Genomic DNA, 15,714 nt, shown 5'->3' on the forward strand with positions numbered 1-15,714 from the left:
AGATGGGGTTTAAGGGGTTTTGGAGTAAAATTTGGTCTGTGTTTCATTTCATTTTTGGCACAGTTTGTTCTACAACTTAAATTACACACATTGATACCTCAGATGACAATTGTAAAACAGCTGTGTGATTTAAAAAGTTTCTACTTAAAGGATTAGTTCACTTCAGAATAAAAATTTCTTGATAATTTACTCTCCTCCACGTCATCCAAGATGTTCATGTCTTTCTTTCTTCAGTCGGAAAGAAATGAAGGTTTTTGAGGAAAACATTCCAGGATGTTTCTCCATATAGTGACTTCAATGGGGTCCAACGGGTCGAAGGTCCAAATTACAGTTTCAGTGCAGCTTCAAAGTCTCGACACGATCCCAGCCGAGGAATAAGAGTCTCATCTAGCCAAACCAGCGGACATTTTCTAACAAAATAAACATTTATATACGTTTTAACCACAAATGCTTGTCTTGCACTAGCTGTGATGCGCTACATTACGTAATCACGTTGAAAGGTCACATGAAACTGACATTTGGACCCCATTGAAGTCACTATATGGAAAAAAGTTTTCCTCAAAAACCTTAATTTCTTCCCGACTGAATAAAGGAGACATGAACATCTTGGATGACGTGGGGGAGAGTAAACTATCAGTAAATTTTAATTCTGAAGTGAACTAATCCTCTAAAGACTACAATGGTTGTTTGTTTGCTCAAGTATTGAAACTCAAATCCTCATGGTAGTTCATAAAGCACTCAAGTATTTCCAACTTCAAATTCTTCATAAACCTTTAAGTAGTGTTGATCAAAGACCTTATTTTACAGTCAATTCCTCAGAGAACCTGTAGTGAATTAGCCTTGAGTTAGCATACAAACTGACATTGACTAGACTTCAATGTTAAATTAAAGGCCTTTTCCTCAAAATATACAAAGCCTTTCAAGTTTCTTCAGTCGAGCATATATGGTTTCCCTCGTGTTTAATTGAGAAAATGTGCCAGCCGAGTTCATCTGTGAGGTTCAGTCTCAGAATGAGGTGTCGGATCAGAGAGTTATCGGGCTGTTTATGTCTGTAAAAGCCTCCAGAGAGAGTCAGATGTTCGTCTACACCAGCTCGTCCAGCAGAGTCCCGATGCTCTGGTTCTGCTCCGGCGATCCGCCCAGGGGTTTATTACACATGGGACACACACAGCGCACCTCCAGCCACTTCACCACACACCTGCAAACACACACACTTCGCATTTAGTCCAACAACACACGTGTATTTGTATTTACTAGGGGTGTAACAATATATCGTGTCACAATATATCGCAATACAAAAATGCAACTATGTATCGTAGATAGAGACAATATGTGTTGTGGATAGTTCACCCAAAATAAAAAAATTAGTTTTTAGTGTCACTACTACATTAAACTACTATATATTATGTTGAATATAGTGTATAATAATGCAATGGGGGAATATTTGTGGGTCCTGATAAGGCCAAATGTCTGATGTTACCAGTAAAAAGTGCTACATTATTTTAAATATATCTAGTCATTGACAGTTCAAGCATATTCGTCTAAAATAATTCTGTATTTTCAGCTTCAGAATCATGAATATGTTTATTCTGGTGTCTCTATTGTCCTGTGCGTTGGGTTTCCAGCACCAAATCCAAGCCTATTAATTCACACACACAATGTAATACCAAATTTAGCAGTGCATTTTTTGTTAACCTTTTATCATACGTCTTGGATTATCGCAATAATATTCATTATCGTGATATATATTCAATCGTGACATGAGGGTATCTCTACACCCCTATTATTTACCCTTTTGCTAGATTTTGGTTTGTACTAATCTGCACCTGCAATATCTGACATTAATAGACAAAAGGGCCAAAATACAAAAGGAAAGAGAGAGTGTTAAAGAGAAACAGCCCAGTATAGTTACTAGGGGTGTAACGATACACGTATTCGTATTGAACCGTTCGGTACGAGGCTTTCGGTTCGGTTTTCGGTACGCATTTTTGAACCGAACGGTTCGTTGGACCATTTTTCCTGCCGACCAAAATTTCGTTATTTCAAATGAAGGCGCGTCACGCGTGGCAAGCGCGCTCATAATGTGCGTGACCACAACATTGCCCAACATCAAATGGCAAATGTAATGTAAGCGGAACGAAACCACTCGTTATTGTGTGGTTGAAGGACCGTTTATCAGTTTGGACAAATACAGCGCGAGCCGATCTTAATCATCAGCACTGTTACTACACAGCCAAATCCAGTAAAGAAAGCATTTGAATTCGCCACTGAAGTAATAACATCGCTGCAAGATCTAGTGAGAAACATTCGCATTTCTCCGTTATTAACGGATCAAACAGCGCTGACGTGGAAACCAGGAAGAAACATTGTGCCATGAATGAACTATCCAGTGTCCACAGATCAGCAACATTCACCATGGGTTTACTGTAGTAACACTACTAACTGTAACCATGGAAGTTTGGCAGGAATAGTAGGCTATAATGCTTTCAAGTAACATCACGTCGGTTTTATTTTGACATTATGAATACAATTGCTGCCCTCAAATGTTAATCTGAACTAAAATAAACCTTTGTTTATAACTACTACAATATTACATTTAATTTTGTCCAAGGAGCTGTTTTGCTTTATAAGCTCCTAAGAAAAGTCAAGTATAGCTCCATCATTGCTCAAAGTTAAAAAATATCATACTTTATGATGTTAGTTTTAATAAAAATATAATTAAAAAGATTAAATCAAGGAAATTTCTCTGGCATTTCTTTCTTTTTGCTGTATCGTAAACGTACCGAATCGTACCGAACCGAACCGTGACACAAGTGTATCGTATCGAACCGAACCGTGAATTTTGTGAACCGTTACACCCCTAATAGTTACGGATCCCGTCATTCGCACAATAGCAGATGAAGCTTTATGAACACCAGCTGTTTCACTCCTGCTTATTACCTCCTGTGAAAGGCATGTTGGCACGGCAACACTCCCAGCTCATCTTTCACCTTAAAGTCCTCCAGGCACACGGCACACGTCTGCTGTAGAGGGACGGAGGAGTGCAGACACAAACAACGAGGAGAAGAGGAAACAAATGCATGGAAGCTTAAATTATATATAAGAATCTATTGCTTGGCTGCATTTATTTGATCAAAAATACAGTAAAAGCAGTAATATTGTGACATATTATTACTCTCGATCTCGCGATATTAACTCTTTCCCTGAAAAATTAAATCCTGGGTCAACATTTCATTCAGAAACATTAGGCAGTTTTGATTTATATGCTGTTTAATGTGGATGATATAGGACTGTGGCTTTGGAGGTGTTGATGAACACGATCTACTCCATCTATGTTTTTATATAATAATTAATTAATCATTTATATATCGCTTTTCTGGGTACTCAAAGCGCTTTTACATATGGATGGGGGAATCTCCTCAACCACCACCAATGGATTTTTTTTTTTTTAATGTTGCTTTTTTTAATGAAACTCACCCACGTTCAAGTGTTGATAAAAAAAAGGATGCATGAAACTAGAATAAAATGTTTTTAAAATGGAAAGAGTTAAAGTACAGTTAAAGGTATATTTCAAGTAAAAAAAAAAAAACATAGTAGTATACTATAAGTATTAGTAGTAAACTAAATAGTAATACTAAAGTAGTATTAAATAATCGTAAACTAAAGTAGTATGGAAACAATACACTTACAAGTATACTTCTAGTACATTGATATTAGTATACTTCCTACATAAAGTATACTTAAAAATATACCTGAACTTTACCTACGTATACTTAATAAAATTAACTTGAAGTATACTTATTTTTTCTAAGGTCAGCCTCAAAAATAACTCTGTCCTCACCTTTTCGTCGCTAATTTTTCACTGCGTGTCTTTAGTAAATCCTGACAGTAGTTTCTTTTAACACAAAAATAGGGTTTGCTAGAGCAAGCTGTTAGTAAATCCGGCCCTTAATGTTTTAGAGCTGAGCATAAAAAAAATAAAAAATAAAAGATATTTACTATAGAAATTTCTTAAACTTCTATTAAATACATTTGATTAATTTCCATGACGACTCCCTGAAATTTCCAGGTTTTCAAGGAGTCAAGGCAGTTTCTTACCCCATGAAGATTCAGCTTCTTCGGGTCTCCTTTTAAAATAACCTGCAATCGACACAAATGCCAACAGTTAGTACAATTAGCACTGACTAACATGACAAATATGTCAGGGATGACTTCTTTAAAGCATTCCTTCTTACTCTCGCTTACCTCTCTGTATCCAAAGCGCTCACTTTGGGCTTGGTGTCTCAGTTTACTATTGATGTCATAGGAAAGATAAAGCATACAATTACTGAAAAATGATGAGAAGTATAATTCACTCGATTTATGATTTTCAGCCTTGTTGTTTTTATTGTATCAAGTCACTTACGAAACTGGCAATATCAAAGCTATATTTGGATAATATGATTGATTTTAAGTAATTGTGATTGCTGTATCAGATGGTCTGATGTGAATTCTGCTCTTCACATTCACAGTAGGAGAGGGATTACTCAAGATAAAGTGACTGAATCTGTAACATGGACACGGCATGAGTCATTTTCAGGTCCAGGATTAAAGCTGAGTTCAGTTTCACTGGTGAATCACTGATTTGTATGGCAGTGGAATCAGACGTTTGCTGCTCACGACACAAGCTCTTCAGCGTCTGCATTGCTTATTCTTGAAGGGCTTTCATTTGCATTTGACATGATTTACATGTTGTCCAATACATAGTTGTGGCGAGCAGGACGAGGTTGAGGGCCGTGGGACCAGCGACGCACTGGTCTCGTATCTCTCACGGAGGAGCGGAAGCATAAAATGAGGAGCGACGACAGTGGAGATCGAGAGAAGCCTGGCCTGGATTTTATTTTATGTTTTGTTTTATTATGTGTGGCGGCAGTCGACCGTGAGGGACTTCCGTCTTTACTTTCGTTTTTGTATTTGTTCATTTATTTATTATTAAAACGAATTTTTATTAAATATGTTATTATTGAAATAATCTGTTGAATGTTCGCCGGTTCCCGTCTCCTGTTCTTCCAACAACATCTAACCTCGTTACACTAGTCAACAGAGAAATAGTTTAAAATAATAATAAATTAAACTTTTATCTGTGCTTTGCCATCTATACACTTTATTTTACAATTGTTTACAAAAAAAACACAAAGATCATAGACAGAAAAGAAAAGGATAGGACAGATAATGAAAAATTAATGGGATAAGATAGCATAGATATAAGGAAAGAAAAAAAGAAACAAAAGAGATAGGATAGAATAGGATAGATAATGAAATAAAGAAGAAGAAAAAGAAAATAATGAATTAAATTAATTGAAATGGAAAATGGTAGGATAGGATATATGATATGACATATGAAATTATATTAGATAGGATATGATATCAAATATGCGATAGAATTGGATAGGATAGGAAAGGAAAGGATAGGATAGGATAGGAAAGGATAGGATTGGATAGGAAAGGATAGGAAAGGATAGGAAAGGATAGGATAGGATAGGATAGGATAGGATAGGATAGGATAGGATAGGATTGGATTGGATTGGATTGGATTGGATAGGATAGGATAGGATAGGATAGGATAGGATAGGATAGGATAGGATAGGATAGAATAGAATAGAATAGAATAGAATAGGATTGGATAGGATAGGATAGGATAGGATAGGATAGAATAGAATAGAATAGAATAGAATAGAATAGAATAGGATTGGATTGGATTGGATAGGATTGGATAGGAAAGGATAGGATAGGATAGGATAGGATAGGATAGGATAGGAAAGGATAGGATAGGATAGGACAGGAAAGGAACGGATAGGATACGATAGGATAGGATAGGATTGGATAGGATAGGATATGATAGAATAGGATTGGATAGGATAGGATAGGATAGAATAGGATTGGATAGGATAGGATAGGATAGGATAGGATAGGATAGGATAGGATAGGATAGGATAGGATAGGATTGGATTGGATTGGATTGGATTGGATAGGATAGGATAGGAAAGGATTGGATAGGATAGGATAGGATTGGATTGGATTGGATTGGATAGGATAGGATAGGATAGGATAGGATAGGATAGGATAGGATAGGATAGGAAAGGATAGGATAGGATAGAATAGGATTGGATAGGACAGGATAGGATTGGATTGGATAGGATAGGATAGGATAGGATAGGATAGGAACGGATAGGATAGGATAGGATAGGATATGATATGATATGATATGATATGATAGGAAAGGATAGGATATGATATGATATGATAGGAAAGGATATGATAGAATAGAATAGGATAGGATAGGATAGGATAGGATAGGATAGGATAGGATAGGATAGGATAGGAAAGGAAAGGAAAGGATAGGATAGGATAGGATAGGAAAGGAAAGGAAAGGAAAGGAAAGGAAAGGAAAGGAAAGGATTGGATTGGATTGGATAGGATAGGAAAGGATAGGATAGGATAGGATAGGATAGAATAGGATTGAATAGGAAAGGAAAGGATAGGATTGGATAGGATAGGAAAGGAAGAGATAGGATAGGATTGGATAGGATAGGATAGGATAGGATAGGATAGGATAGGATAGGATAGGATAGGATAGGATAGGATAGGATAGGATATGATAGAATAGGATTGGATATGAAAAGAAAGGATAGGATAGGATAATCTAGTATGAGATAGGGTATGGTAGGATATATGATTATAGATTAGGATAGATTAGGATAGGGTATGGTAGGATATATGATTATAGGATAGATTAGGATAGGGTAGGATATATGATTATAGGATAGATTAGGATAGGGTATGGTAGGATATATGATTATAGGATAGGATAGGATAGATTAGGATATATGGTATATACTATATGATGTGTTTGATATATGATTATAGGAAAGGATAGGATAGGATAGGATAGATTATGGTATATACTATATGATGTGTTTGATATATGATTATAGGATAGGATAGGATAGGATAGGATAGGATTGAATAGGATTGGATAGGATAGGATAATCTAGTATAAGATAGGGTATGGTAGGATATATGATTATAGGATAGGATAGATTAGGATAGGATAGGATAGGATAGGATAGATTAGGATAGGATGGGTATGGTAGGATTTATGGTATATGATGTGTTTGATATATGATTATAGAAAAGGATAGGATATATGAGATAGGATAGGATAGGAAACATAGGGTATGGTAGGATTTGTGGTATATGATATATGATAGGATATAGGAACAGAAAAGAAAAGAAACGAAACAAAAAGGATAGGACAGGACAGGGGGAAAGATAAGAAACAAAAAGGCTAGGATATAATATAATATATAAGGAAATAAAGAAGAAGAAAAAGAAAAGAAATGAACTTAAAAGAAAAGGCTACAATATCATAAAATATAACTGGATTATAAAGAAATAAAAAAACAGGACAGACTTGTAAAAAGAGTTGACATGTTGGCATATTTTGATTCAGATATTTGAAGCAGTTTTCATTGTCCTGTAATACAATCGTTCCATTATTAACACCCATCAAATGTGTTGGTGACACGAACCGCCCTGACGTCTGCATGTGTGCTGTGAGAACAGCAGATTCCTCTTATAGATATGCTTGTGCACCTGTGTGTGTGTGTGTGTGTGTGTGTGTGTGTGTGTGTGTGTGTGTGTGTGTGTGTGTGTGTGTGTGTGTACATGAGATCAGATTTACCTTATAAAATAGCAGCAGAATATGAGGCTGAGTACGAAGACAAAGATGCCTGTGCCGAAGATAACCATATAGATATTGAGAGGCAGGTCCTGGAAGGTGATGGATGGCATAGTGCAGGTCTTATTGGAGTAGATCAGTCCCAAACCGCAGAAGCACCCTATACACGCAAGTACAGGGGATTCAGAGCGCAGTCAAGTGAAATCTGATCACCAAAACAGTATAACAGGAAAACAACACATAATTCAAAAAACAGAACACAGCTTATACATAGCAAATATAGTTTAATGACTAATCTTAACGTGTTTAATAAGACTTGATTCCACCATTCACTGGCCAAAAACAGTGATTCTTAATGACTTTCATATAGATATTTTTAATATTATCTCATAATTTGGCAGATGATATATTAGGCTGCTGTCACTTTAAGACCTGACGCACGGATCCATTACACTGTTACACATGCGTTTTCTTTCTCAACTGTATATGTTCACTTAAAACTGACTGCGTTTACATAAATACTGGCCAAGACCGGCATTGTTACATTATTTTGTGTGTATTTGACTGTTTAAGAGCAATAAGCAGCGAAAAAGAACTCAATTTAATACTAAGAGGATGGCTTTATGTGACGTACTTTGGGTGTGAGCGCAAAATAATGCTGAATATGTGCAATCCCAAGTCAAAACTCAAGCCCTGTAACACCAGCAATATTCATCCGGAGCAAATGAATCGAGTGAGTGAGGAGAGGCGGGTTTGTGTGTCACTCGCTGTCGGAGAGATGAGAGAGAGAGAGTAGCTGGTATCGTGTGTCAATTCTGCAGAAATGAGAATTGGACGCATCTCAGATATTTCAGAATTGATATGTATTGAAAAATCGATATTTTTGACAATACTACATTGCACTAATTATTTCAGATGCCTTTATAAAAGACTACAGTTGAAAAATGTACATATTATATATAGAATTCAACCCGCCAAAGTATGGCTAGTATGTAACTGCATTACACACCACTGATGAAATACACACACATTTGACGGGTTGGTGGATGTTAATGTCAAGCCCTGGTCATATGTTTAGATTCTCCGTAAGAGGAAACACAGGTGTGTGTGAACTGACCGCTAACAATCCTCATTAAAACTTTCTATGAGTCGCAGAATCCAGTGACCCTTGAACCTCCCAATGTGAAAAAGAACTGCGCTTAATAAAAGCCTAAATTCAATCTGTTCATCATATAAACGTATAAATACGTGTCTCTTCAGAAAATTTGGACTAAACCGTTTAATTCATATATGGATTCGTTTTACAATCCCTTTATGAACTTTCTGAAGCGTCAAAGTTGTAGTTGCGTAGACGGAGATTTCTCAGATTTCATTCAAATATCTTCATTTAAGTATCATAGATGAAAGAAAGGTTTGGAACAACATGAGGGTGAGTTTTCAACTATTCCTTTTAATAAATGACAAGGGTGGCACTTGGTATTCTTGTTCCCAGTTGACAACTGAAACAAATAAACAGCAGCTTTTTCATTTCTGCAATCTCCTGGACCAGCGGAAATCAATAACATTGTCATTTAACATAATTTCTGCTGAAAGTGAGACACGTGACGTCTCCCTCAAGTCAGGCTTCCTAGAGAGGAACTCGATAATCTCAGTCTCTCCACTTCATTCTCACACTCCCATAATGTCCTCGAGAACTCGAGTAAAGAGTTAAATATATTATTGAAAACTGATTTAAAATAGGAGGCTTTTCCCCCATTCCAGTTCTTGTTTAATGTGAAAATATTACCAAATGCTGGCAGACGATTCCTCAGTCTAGTCGATTATCAATCTGCTCTTTTTCTTATATATCAGCTTGATAAACATATTATCTGTTGCTGTCACATGTCTGTCCGGTCTTGTATTGCACATGGGTGTTTGTTATGTTGAGCCATGTGCTCTCGTCATTGTTTGACCCCTCCCTCTTGTTATCTGATTATTGGTTTATTTGCTCCACCTGTCTGTCTCGTTATCCTCCTTGTTTGCCTCCCTATTTAGTCTTCCTGTGTTTGCTGTCCTGGGCTCGTTCGTTGTATTTGTTACGTTGTGTTTGTGCCGTGCTTGCCTTGCCTTACCTTGCCTGCCTTGTTGGATGTAGTTTTTGGTTTGTTTGTTTTTATGTTTTGTCTTTATTAAACACTTTCTCGCTCTGCACCTGAATCCACGGAATTATTTCCACACGCACCGTGACAGTTGCTTTGTCCCACACAGTTTATATTAAATGTTTTTGCCCATATTTACCATAGTATTTTGGTTTTATTAACTATTTGATCATAATTAATTTTCATAATAAATGATTTAATAATGCAATCATTTTATGTATGCATAATATTTGTATTATTAATGAATGGTATTATGTTGGTATTTTTATTATTGAATTAGTTAGCCTACATTGCACTGTTTATTTTTTTTCTTTTGTGAAAAAGAAGTCGACTTTCTGAAAAAGAGTACTAAAGAAATTAAAAACTTTAAACGAATAAGCTATTTATTTACGTGTGAACTGAATGCATTTCTGAAACTTAATTCAATGAAAATGTATTATAGTTTAAATTCATATTAAATGTAATTATTAGGTGAAGTTAAGAGTGTTTTTTTCAACTCTCTTAAGTACATCATCTCTACTGTCAAGTATTTATGCTTAACTAAAGGTAACACTTTATTTTACAGTGTCCTTGTTACACAGGTTACACGTGAGTTAATGTAGTAATAACTATAAATTATGCATAATCACATCAGTGTTTCCCATACATTCATTAATTTGTGGCGGCCCGCCACAATAGCAACGCTGACCGCCACGGATTGATTCTCAAATTTTTAACTATTTAATATGGGTAAATAGTATTTTATTGTAGAGCTGCGCGCAGCTAGCTTGCTCCCTCCCTCTCTCTCACTCTCACACACACAAACTGACAACGGAGGCGCGCGCGCGAATATCCCCTCCTCCTCCTCGAGCACGATCTGCATCAAAACATGAGCATGCGTAGGAGGATGGTGCTTATTCCCCAGCGAAGAAGATTCCAGAAATCAATCCGGACCCGGAGTTGAAAGGTTAGTATACGCACAACATAACTCTGAGAAGTTAGTCTATGTTAAACGCTGTCGCGTTTCCATTACAGATTTTTTCTAAATATCGATAAAAAAACTATTGCGAAATGACGGCGCGACTAAAACGTCCTTTTTTTCCTCTCGCGATCAGTCATTCCAAAAATCATGGCAACGGACGTTGGTAGGTTTATTTCACAGCCACCGCACTAGACATTATTATCATTAGCCTATTAATGTAAAGAGACGTAGGCCGCGTGTTACCCAAGCATTAATGACAAGGAAAGACCCTTATACTGTGAGCGGCACATATGAGGTGTTTTCTCACTCATTTCTGCTCCGAGCTCTTGATTGTGGCATTTCTTTAAGGTTTAGAATCCAGTATTCCTGTAATTATTTTGTCTTTTATGAATTTAATAAAGAACTCTGTCTCGTATTCTGTCCAAACACACTGCGCTTTCTAAGTCAGGTGACTGTAAATGCGCAAAAACTGTTTCCATTGCAGTTTTGCAAAAAAAAAAAAAATCCGAATTGCCTGAAAAACCACCTCACGCGAGCGTAAAACCTTTTTTGTGATAAATGGGAGTTTTTGCGAAATTCAATCAAATTATACATTTTATTTATTTTAGTGCATTTTGTGGGAATTTTTGTTGTTGTTGCTTTGTCCTTAGGTGAAAACAGACCTCCGAAACCAGCTTCAAGGAGATCACCTGGCTGCCTGCTTGAGGATCTCCATCAATGGACCCTGTCCTGAGGCCTTCCCATATGATAGGGCATTGGAATATTTTTTCAGAAAGTCCCGTAAAATTAAATGTGCAAACAAAGGGTGCAAAATTTGCAACAAGAAGTCTGTGGAGCAGTCATAGAAAGATACGTGTCAATAAAAATATATGATATATTTAACCCTTTTGTTGTGCCTTAATTAACCCCCCTACCACCCCCCACACCAACCCACCCCGACCCACCCGAAAAAAACCAACCCGCCCCACCCGACACCCCACCACCGCAAATAGAATCAAATTCTGTGGGAAACACTGCACATGCAACAAACTTACCCTAAACCAAACCAAACCCTAACCCTATAGTAAGTACATGTAGTTAATTATTATTACTCAGTTCTTAAATGTATATTTACAGTTACAGTTACAGTTAGTTCTTTTTATTTAAAGTAAAATGTAACCTAAACTAAAATATACTTGTATTTAAATGTTATTAAAAGTTTCAATATAAATGACATTTGTTTTTATTGGAACCTGTATGTATTTGTTGCAATTAAGTACATTTAAAATATCAAAAATGTAATATCAAAAAACACAAAAGTACTTGTGATTTATTATGTTAGTCAACACATCAAAATAAGTGTACTTAAAAGTTATTTAAACATAATGATTTATCTTTAATGTAAAACTTTTAATTTGACATTATTACAAAGAAAAGTGTATCTCTTAAGCACACCTTTTATTTCATTAATATTATATCATAATAGTAGCAGTTTTTTTTAAATATACTACTTACAAGATATAAGATTTGAAGTACACAACAATTCAGTACAAGTAAGTGCATTTCTTACAAGTGGTTGTGTTGTTAGCAGTACAACAATAAATAAATAAAGCAGGAGGTAAGATGAGGGGGTGTGTGGAAGAGACACAAGCGTAAAAATGTACAAGCAAAACTAGGTCACTACAGTTGCCGGCCATTTAACAGACACATTTGTTCAGTAACAGAACACTAGAGAAAGACGTTTGCGGAGCGAGACTCCCTTTCTCGGGATTTAAACTGTGCTCTTTTGTGTTGGGGAACCAGATCCTTAAACACACCATTTGCCAGCGGAGATCTTTCACACACTGCCGGTTTAAGGAGAAAATAATGGTGTTGACTGTAAATTTGCACATGGTTTGTCCATCACAGACACATAAACAACATTAAATACTTGTTTTTCACCACAGGGGTCAAAAAAGCAGACTGAAAATGTGCATGAAATATTAACAACCCCAAGAGATTATGGGGCTCTCGTCTATGAAGCGCTTTCAAGACAAATATGGAATGACCTATAAATATGAAACAAGGGTGTAATCGAAATATTTTCAGCAGCCTTAAATGAATCTCAAGACTCGAGACGGAATGAGAAGTAGATCTGTATGATGAATCAGATGAATGCCACAAAATATCAATAATCTATTCAAATATTCCATGATCCGGCTGATTGTCCCTTTAAGCGTCAAAATCTTCATGGCACTGCATTAAAAGTGGGTGTGAGGTCCTCATATATGCTTTATTACTACAATACTGTAACAGTTAGAGACAACAATGAACATTTGTGGATAAAGTGGATAAAGATCTGGTCAATGATTTGACATCTATTAAGTGGTTCAAAAACACATATATAACAAAATATCATACCTGTACAATGATAAATGTTTTCAATTTCTGAATTAATGTTATTATTTTAAAATTAGTATTATTTGTTGATTTAGCTCATTTATTTTAAATAATATATCATATATGAATTACAATTTATTAATATGAATTTTGTCCAGTGTGGTGCAACTAGCAAGCAGGAAAGCCATTTTTTGTAATGTGACGAGAAAACTATGGCCTGGTTTCATAGACAGGTCTAAGATTAAGCCAGGATTAGGCCTTGGTTCAATTGTCAACGTGCCTTAGAAAAAAACATGACTGGTGTGCATCTTGAGACAGAACAATGGCACTGACATATATATAGATATATAGATAAGATCTGTCAGTGCAAGGTGAAGCAGCTCAAACATGCATTTTAATCTGCGACTAGGATTATAGTTTATAAAGTTATAAATATGGATATTTATCTTTTGTAAAAAATAGCCTACATATTATTAACTATTACATATTCATGGCTCTAAGATATGTGATTTGAAAAATATCACTTTGAAAAAATTGTGCAGAGTTTTCAGTGTATAAAGAAATCATTTTAGTATGGTTACACCACTTGACATTTGGACTCATTTATCCAACTTTTTTTGTAGAGATTGTGGAATAAACGTTTTTCAAAATGTATGAAACCAATATGGATAGAAATTTTACATTTCTGAGACCTGGCACGTGCGTTTCAAACTAGATTTCTCCTCATCATCATCTCAGACATCTTTATTTGTCATTGACCCATTTAGCAGAACCCATTGTTTGTGTATATAAACCCTCAACCTTTTCCCATCTTTTATTGTGTTTTAATATGGTATAGCCTATAAAATCCCACTCTATTCCAGGAAGGATAAAGGTGATCTTACCGTTGCACCACTGGAAAGGGTGCATCAATCCACCCGTGTGATTCTTCCTATGAGCAGATGTGTGTTTATAAACAGAGAGATGGTGCCCTCTGTCTGTATGTCGCTCTGTCAGGCCATTCAGCACATCTGGATTCATCTGACTACACACAGTCCTCCTCACACGATGCGAGTCAGTAAATACAGTCACATTCACGACATTCGGGTCATATTGTGCCGTTCGCGCGCGTTTATGTGCGATGCGCGTGGTTTTTCATGTGCTCGCGCGTCGTGGCTGATGTTGGCATCCATTGAGAACTAAACAAGAGCGAGTTAAAGAAGACCCTCCCAGCCCGAGTGATGAGCACCGAGCAGAGCCAATCTTCTCCAGCAACATCCTCACTGTCATCTCTGACTCACTTATGGACACACATACAAGTAGCACGTTAAATATTATGTATTAGTTGAAATTAAATCAATTTGAATATAAATACAATAGCAACGTAATTCAAAATAACGACTACAAAATAATTACACAAACTAGATTTTCTTCAGGAAGAGCGAGTGGTGTTTGCCGGAGCAAGACTCATTATTACCATCCCAGCTAGCAAAAAAATATGTTCTAAGAACGTTTTGCTAACGTTCCAATTCCAATATAAACATTCTTTCTGAATGTTCTCTGAACGTTCGAAACGAAACGACGCTCTGTGAGAAATGTATAACGTTTTTATTAACTGGAAGAAAGATTTTTCATTGTCCAGAACGTTATAAGATCTAAAAACGTTCCCTGTTCGTTGGGATTATGTTGGGCTTTTGGGTTTGAGTCAAAAGTACCCAGCTTTATGCATGGTTCTGTGATATGGCAGGGGCCGTCAAAGGGCCCCAGTACTCTCAAAAGACCCCAGCCTCATGGCTCACAATACGGTGGTACTGAGATATAGGAGAGGCCCAAGTAAATAAAGTTTAGCCTTCAAGATCCTGGTCCTGAGGGGCCCCTAAGGGCCTCGATACCCTTCCCATTTCTTTATGATGTTGTGGCTGCCGAGGTTTATTTATAACAGTAAACAAAGTCAATTTCTTAGCATGCAGGAATAACACATTTAATAGTCACGATTAATCGGATCTAACATAAAAGTTTATGTTTATATAATATATGTGTGTGTCTGTGTGTGTAAATATAGGCATACACAGACAATAATAAATATATAATCCAGTTAAAATAATGTACTACAGTATATTTATCATTATTGTAAAACAAATTCTGTAGGTTATTTTTGTAAAACAACACAAGAAGAAAAAAAAAGAATCAATATAGCATAGGTATAAACATGCCATGTGAGACCATACTGCCCTCTTCTGGCACTTAAAGCATGAAGTGCCTTTCATTAACCATTTCAGTCTAATGCGATGTCCATCTCTTGCCATACAGGAATTTTCTTGCCGGTGATTTTTCCGGGGTTGGTCACCAGGTCTTTCCCCAACCCTTACCTGTTCATGGCGTGGGACTCACACACACACACACGCATTCACACCTACAGACAATTTAGCGTCCCCAATTCCCCGATACGGCATGTTTTTGGAGAAAACTGTTTGTGGGGAAAACTGGAGCACCCGGAGTAACAGGGAGAACATGCAAACTCGAACCGGAGACCTCAATGCTGCCCTCGTTGATGTTTT

The 15,714-nt window shown here is 36.5% G+C and overlaps 1 protein-coding gene across 2 annotated transcripts; it reads right to left on the reverse strand.

Annotated features, from left to right (window-relative positions):
* Window positions 1-996: 996 nt before the first annotated feature.
* Window positions 997-14,268, reverse strand: rnf122 (ring finger protein 122). 2 transcript variants are annotated; one of them, XM_056246918.1, is made up of 6 exons: window positions 14,062-14,268; window positions 7,724-7,880; window positions 4,246-4,291; window positions 4,099-4,140; window positions 2,941-3,020; window positions 997-1,198 (listed from the first exon to the last, which is right to left on the reverse strand). In XM_056246918.1, the coding sequence occupies exons 1-6, from the start codon at window positions 14,195-14,197 to the stop codon at window positions 1,084-1,086; spliced, it is 576 nt and encodes a 191-aa protein (XP_056102893.1). In that variant the 5' UTR covers window positions 14,198-14,268; the 3' UTR covers window positions 997-1,083. The 2 variants fall into 2 exon arrangements, with proteins under 2 accessions (XP_056102893.1, XP_056102892.1); XM_056246917.1 differs by having other exon boundaries at window positions 2,941-3,023.
* Between the last annotated feature and the right edge of the window lie 1,446 nt (window positions 14,269-15,714).

The sequence above is a fragment of the Rhinichthys klamathensis genome, unplaced genomic scaffold (genome assembly GCF_029890125.1).
Source record: "Rhinichthys klamathensis goyatoka isolate OS25496 unplaced genomic scaffold, OSU_Roscu_1.1 h1tg000040l_1, whole genome shotgun sequence".
In the NCBI taxonomy this organism is placed as follows: Eukaryota; Metazoa; Chordata; class Actinopteri; order Cypriniformes; family Leuciscidae; genus Rhinichthys; species Rhinichthys klamathensis.